This window comes from Vigna unguiculata, chromosome 1 (assembly GCF_004118075.2).
Source record: "Vigna unguiculata cultivar IT97K-499-35 chromosome 1, ASM411807v1, whole genome shotgun sequence".
Classification (NCBI taxonomy): domain Eukaryota; kingdom Viridiplantae; phylum Streptophyta; class Magnoliopsida; order Fabales; family Fabaceae; genus Vigna; species Vigna unguiculata.
In genome coordinates this window covers 16,777,008-16,783,541 of record NC_040279.1, presented here as the reverse complement: position 1 = coordinate 16,783,541, position 6,534 = coordinate 16,777,008, and the positions used below count along the sequence as shown (strand labels likewise).

Sequence of the window (6,534 nt, the reverse complement as noted above, 5' to 3'; positions counted from 1 at the left end):
TTTCATTTAAACCCATTAACAAGACACCTATAAAAGCCCCATTCTAGGTAGAAGGAAGGGTTTTGGCAGTGCTGGTTATTGGTTGAGAGAAGCAACGAAAATTGGTTTGTATGGTGAATTTTGGGTGCACAAGAGGGAATTGGGAGAAGGCTTGAGGAGCAGCGTTCTATCTTCTCAATTTTTGACTAAAAACTCCAGGTTAGGGGAGCTGTATTTTGAGTATGTAAATTTCATGATGTGAATTATGGTTTTGTGTCATTGCCTCCTCAATTGGAATATGATTATGGTGAATTCGTGTATGTGTAATCAAAATAATGAATTGGTTGGATGGTTATAGGTTGCAAAACCCTTTTATGCATTATATGTCTTGGGAATGAGGGTTTTTGGTATGGAATGGTTGTGAACGTTTAAAAATTGTGTCGTGGTAGTCAAATTTGGATATAAAGCGTGATTCTGATGTATTTTTGCCATTACATTGTGCTGGTAATGATTGGTTGGTGTTTTGGTATTGTTTTTGGTGAATTGTGTGCGTGAACAGAGAGGAAACTCTGCAAGTCTCGCCCGGGCGATTCCATCTCGTCTAAGCGAGAGTTACATAACCTCCTTTCTGGTTTTGGCTCGCGCTGCTCACTCAGGCGACCTGGGTGGGGTTTGAGCGACAGACGTTCTCGCTTAGGCGAGAATGGCTCGCCTAAGCGAGGTCGCGATGAAAACTTGTACCATTTTGAGCGCGACTTCTCATCAAGACGAGAAGTTTGAGTTCTGAGCCATGGACACTCTCGCCTAGGCGAGAGTGGCCCGCCTAAGCGAGGTCATGAAGTTGAATTGATGCATTTCTCATTGAATCCTCGTTCAGGTGAGGTGTGTGTGTTGTTCTGAGTGAAGGTATGGCTCGCCCAGGCGAGAGGATCTCGCCAAAGCAAGATAACGTGGAGAAGCCACTGTTTTAAGCTCGCTCAGGCGAGGTGGACTAGCCTAAGCAAGGCTAAGGGTTTAATTTGGGTGAGGGTCCCTGGCTTAAGCGAGTTTATGCGAATTGCCATGTTTGTATGTGCTTTATATGTTGGTTTGGCTACTCTTTCCTAAGTATAGGAAGTATATGCATGTGTTTGTGGTGTTTGGACTTGAAGGACTAAGTCCAATAGGGGTATGGGATGTGCTTGATGGTTGGATGCATGATGGGCATGGAACTGTGTAGTTCCCGTCAGCTACTAAGTGGCGAGGAGTCCTTAGTATGGTGATCACATGCGTCGGGCGCACGATGGGCAAGGAACTGTTATGTTCCCGTCGGCTGCTATTGGGCGAGGAGTCCATAGTATGGTGATTGCGTGCGTGCCTTGGTCTGAGCGAGAGAGGCTTGGACGTTTTTCTACAAACAAGGAGTCTATAGGGCAGGACTATGAGTAGGATAGGCTAATAGGGTTGGACCACGAATGCGTTAGTTTCGTGGGAGCACAGTGAAATCCCAAGACCTAGTGCATGTATATGACTCATGAAGGACTATGAGATCATGGTTGGGTAATTTGAAAATAATGGAATACTTAATCATGTTATTTTTGGAATGGTGGCATATTTATTTCATGTATATTTTTATATATTGTGCATAGCTCACCCTTTCTGTGTGTGTGTGACGATGATCAGATAACTTGTTATCCGGGAGTAGATGATTTGACAGGTGGGTCAGGAAATGCGTAGAGGCGGAGTGCGGGGGCTACCTGGGTTTTGAAAGGATGTTTTATATTTAGACTTTCGAGGTAAACTTATTATGTGGAATTTTGATGGATTTGTAATACTTTAGTTGTGAACATATAAATTAAGTTATATTAAAGTTTTTAATTTCCCGTGTTTCGGGAAATGGTATCATATTAAAAGAGGTTTTATTTTCATATCCTATTTATTTATTAAAAATTAGTAAATATTCCTTAGGGATGTTACAATCGCCAGGCGCCAAACGCCTCTGATGCTATTGTTTCTACAAGTATCGCATGGCAGGAAAACCCTTATCGCCAGGCGGTTCCTACAGTTCTAGGAAATCCCGCAGCTCTTCTCTTGCGCCTGCGAATCTCGACCAGCTCAACCATCCCGATTTCCTTCAATTTCAACTCAATACTCACCACTCAAAAATTTAGGATCACAATTCATCCCTTAAAACTTTTAATCACCGAAATTCCATTAATATTACACATTCAATTTAGCCATCTCTAAATTCCCAATTTCACAAACCCTAACATGATGTCCATGAGGTTCTCTTCCAATTTAACCACCAACCACGTATGATTCAATGGAATACAACTAGTAATCATTCTCACATAGTGAGAACAACCTTTTTCCCTGATTAGAATCATCCCCACACACCGAGAACATTAAAATCGAACCGAAAGCTCGCGCCGCCTAGTGGGTCAATCACCACCGCCAAGCCCTTCATCCAGAAAACCCAGAATTGGGTTGAACAACAAGCATCGCCTGGTGGTCCAATTTATGCCGCCATGCGGTTCCACTCGAAACCCAGAAAATCACGCACAACCATATGCGTCGTTTGGTGGCAGTTCGTCGCCCGCCAGGCGGTTTATGGGAATTTTCCAAAAACACAAAATCCCAAAATAATATACGGCAAAGAGCATACACAATCATGCTATAATTCATGTAATTATTCCAAAACATAAATAAACGTGGTTCAGCTCCCCTAACCTGGTTTCTTTGCTTAATTCTTGGAATTTATTCAAGTCTTTGTGCACCAAAAATCCAGCCTTGACTCCTTCCAACTTGCTTCTAATCTTCTGAAATTGTTCTCCAATTCACTCTCAATCTCCACTTTTAGGTGCAGCAGAGTTATGTCTCCTTAGAGTCCTCCTTTCTCACTACATTTCCCTTTACCCCAACTTTCAAGCCTAGTTGGAATTGCCATAATGATTAAAACGAAATTTGCCATTAAGCTAGGCATAATTATAATTCAATGGTTGTTTTACACTTCTTTTCTCAACCTCCTTAGTTTCTCTCACACAGCTAGGGTTCTTTTGTCCCTTCAATTTCATGCCAAAAATAAATTTGGCAAAAAGAAAGTTTAATTTGGTTCTAGCAAAGATTGAACCCCTAACCATGCCAATGCCAAATCCATGCATAACCATCAAACCAATTTATGTTTCTTGATAATTTCTTTAAGTATAAAATTATATTATCCCTCTTCACGAGAAACATATTATTACTAAAATTACATATTTAAAATAACGCCTAAATGGCATCATATGATTCAAACCCAAGTCCTCTCAATCTAATTAAGTATTCTCAACCATTTGAGCTATTACTTTTCCACGTCATAAACCTTAACTTTAAGTGCCACAAAGGCTCCACTACCCGTATTTATTACATAATTACATTCCCCCCCACTTTATTTACTTATTTAAATTTTTCGGGTCTTACATTCCCCCCACTTTATAAATATTTGTCCTCGAAAATTGAGCTTACCCAAGGAAAATGCAGATAGGACTGCCTCAACTTCCCTTTATCTTGAAATTCTCCCTTCCTGGTCTCTACCCTTTTATTTCAACCTTCAACTCATACATTTCATCACTTTTCCTCCCGACCTTAGTCCTATGTTAAATTATGGTATCAATTTAACTCTTCCACCCTACGGCATAAACATGCGCTTACACCTCTCTAATATCGTTGTCGTTAGGCGATCAAATCATTACTACTTAACTTTAGCAACTTCAGTATTGCCAAATTAGTAGTGAACAAACTAGTTAGGGTTAAGATAACCCTCATCGTCTCACAACGAATACGAAATTGATCTCAAATATTTCATTCTTAAAAATGAAATTAAAACTAGTAACAATAAAAATATGGGGGTTTTGATATGCAAAGAATGAATGTCACACAAATAAAAGATTGTAAACACAGTAATAGAAAATAGGTCAATTCAACTACTTTTTCAAAATAGGATTCTTCATCGGTTATTTAGAGATTATTATTAATTTAATTATTGTTGTTGATTTACAAATCAATTAATGTATAATATAAATTCATTTGTTGGTATCCTCACTTTTAATCAAAGTACAGTCTCAATTGAAAGTGAGAATTTTTAGATTATCCATAGTAAATTCAACCAAAGTACAGTCTCAATTATATTTTACTATGCCTAATCATGTTTACTCCTTTGTTTCTTTACCAAATAGAAAACTTAATTAATCAAAGTAAAGTCTTGACTAATTTTAGTTAAAGTGATTACCGTTAATCAAAGTACAGTCTCAATTATTGGCAAAAACTTATTTAATCAAATGAAAGTTTCTAAATAAAATCAAAGTAAAGTCTCAATTGAATTTAAAAACCTTTTAACTCATATGATTAGCATGCGTGTAGATTTAAAAATCATTATTTTCTATTCAATTAAGAAACAAAGGACATAGATAAACAAAAACCACAACAATAATCAAAAGAACAAATAAATTAATTCATCCAACCTCAGAATCCAGTTAAGAAATTACAGTGGAATCAGACTAAAAGCTTAGCCCTCCATGGCTTTGATGGAATACATGATAATATGATGAAGGAAAGAAAATAAAGTGAAAGGAAGAATGAGAGATGTGGTGGATGACGGTGTTTGGCAAAACCAGAGAGTTGCTAAGTGTCTAAGTCGTCTCCTTTATGCTCCCTTAAGTCTCTTTATATAGGCTTCAACTGGACTTTGGGCTTTATCTTTCGGTTGCTTAAAATCTTTTATTTTTATTTAATTAATTAGCAACTTAATTTCTGTCCAATTTCCAATTCTGCCCTTCTTATTTAATCATTTTTACAAAATTGACTAGAAATTGACCAGATTTGACTAGTTTTGACCAGTTGACCAGTTTGACTGCCCTATCAGATGCTGACATGTGGCGCATAGAGTCTCTCTTCAGAATTAGGGTTTGCTCTCACACTCTTTTCCCTTGGTAGCTGCACGGCTGACGGCAGCTGGTGCGTTTTCTAGTAGGGTCTTCTTCTCCGACCAGGTGAAGTGCAAAATCTGGTGTTGTTTCGTCTTCGCAGTGGTGGTTATGGCTTCCGCTACTGTCGGTGCTTTTTCTATAATCAATACAGACCCTCCAACTATTCAGAACACGAGTAAGAATCAACTTGTTCTTCTCATTCTTGACCACAGTGATACCAGATTTCTTGGGGACTACATGTACAAGACTCACCCAAGTGCAATCAGAAATAGGATATATAATACCAGCTTGTAGCAACTTAGTGACTTCCTTCTTCACAACCTCCATCAGCTAAGGATTCAATCTCCTCTGAGGTTTCCTTACTGGCTTAGCATCCTCCTCCAAGGTATTCTGTGCATGCAGAAAGAAGGACTAATACCAGGATATCTGCCAAAGTCCAGCCTATTGCTCTCTTGTGATTTTTGATAACCTGCAATAGCTTTTGTTCCTGCTCATCAGTAAGCAAGGCAGATATAATAACTAATAGGGAGTTTCCCATCCCTCTCAAGATAAGCATATTTCAAATGAGATGGTAAAGGTTTCAACTCCAAAGGGGGTGGTTGTTCTACAGATGGCAACATTTTACTGCCTAAGGAAATTTTAGCCACCTTAGCATCAAACTCGGACGCCACAAAGGTATCATATAATGACACCGCGTCCTCAATATCACTTGTTTTATAATTTCCTCTTTCGTCTAAAATCGAGCCCGAAATATTCGAAAAACAAAAATCCAGAGAAGAAGAAAAACCAGATAAAACGTCCAAAAGTGCAAAAGCATAATTGTTCACTACATTACTCAATAAATCAATACAAAACAAAGAATGGTCTTCAGTCGGGTGCTTCATGGCTTCTAGCACGTTGAACTGCACCTTCTCATCTCCTATCTCCATAATTAAGGATCCTGTATGCACATCTATCTTGGAACGTGTTGTCATCATGAATGGTCTTCCTAAGATAATTCTGGTTGAACTCATTCCTTCATCATCCTTCATGTTCAAGATGTAGAAATCTGCAGGAAAAATTAACTTGTCCACACGGACAAGCACATCTTCTAGCACACCTGCAGGGTTAACTGTGCTATGGTTGGCCAATTGAATGACCACACCAGTAGACTTAAGAGGTCCAAGATGAAGTGAAGTAAAAACTGATAAAGGCATTACATTAATGGAAGCTCCTAAATCTAACATACCTGGATCCTTACACTTTTGCGGCATTCTGACTGCAGGCTTCTTAATTAAGCTAGACACGTTTCTTCCCATGTTCACTACCTCTTTGTCCATAATACGCCTTTTATGTGTACATAATTCTTTGAGAAACTTGGCGTATTTAGTAATTTGTCTTACAATATCCAACAAAGGGATGTTTATCTCCACTTTCTTGAAAGTATTCAAGATTTCTTTGTCTAACTCCTCCATCCTTTTAGTTTTTGGTTTCAAACGGTTTGGACAGGGAGGAAGAGGAAGATAAGGTGAAGCATTTTTAGAGGAAGTATTAGGGGATACTAACCTGGATTTATCATTGGGTTCAGGCGTTTCAGATGTTGCATGTGTTGCTTCATCTGATCCTCCACTTT

The 6,534-nt window shown here is 38.6% G+C and overlaps 1 protein-coding gene across 1 annotated transcript; it reads right to left on the bottom strand.

Moving 5' to 3' along the window:
- Nucleotides 1-4,907: 4,907 nt before the first annotated feature.
- On the bottom strand, nucleotides 4,908-5,249 carry LOC114188903. The gene has a single exon (XM_028077573.1). It carries the CDS (start codon nucleotides 5,247-5,249, stop codon nucleotides 4,908-4,910), a length of 342 nt encoding a protein of 113 aa, XP_027933374.1.
- Nucleotides 5,250-6,534: the final 1,285 nt, after the last annotated feature.

What these genes read in the sequence shown, in the direction of transcription:
- LOC114188903 (XM_028077573.1), bottom strand. Translation starts at nt 5,249, where the DNA reads ATGGAGGTTGTGAAGAAGGAAGTCACTAAGTTGCTACAAGCTGGTATT.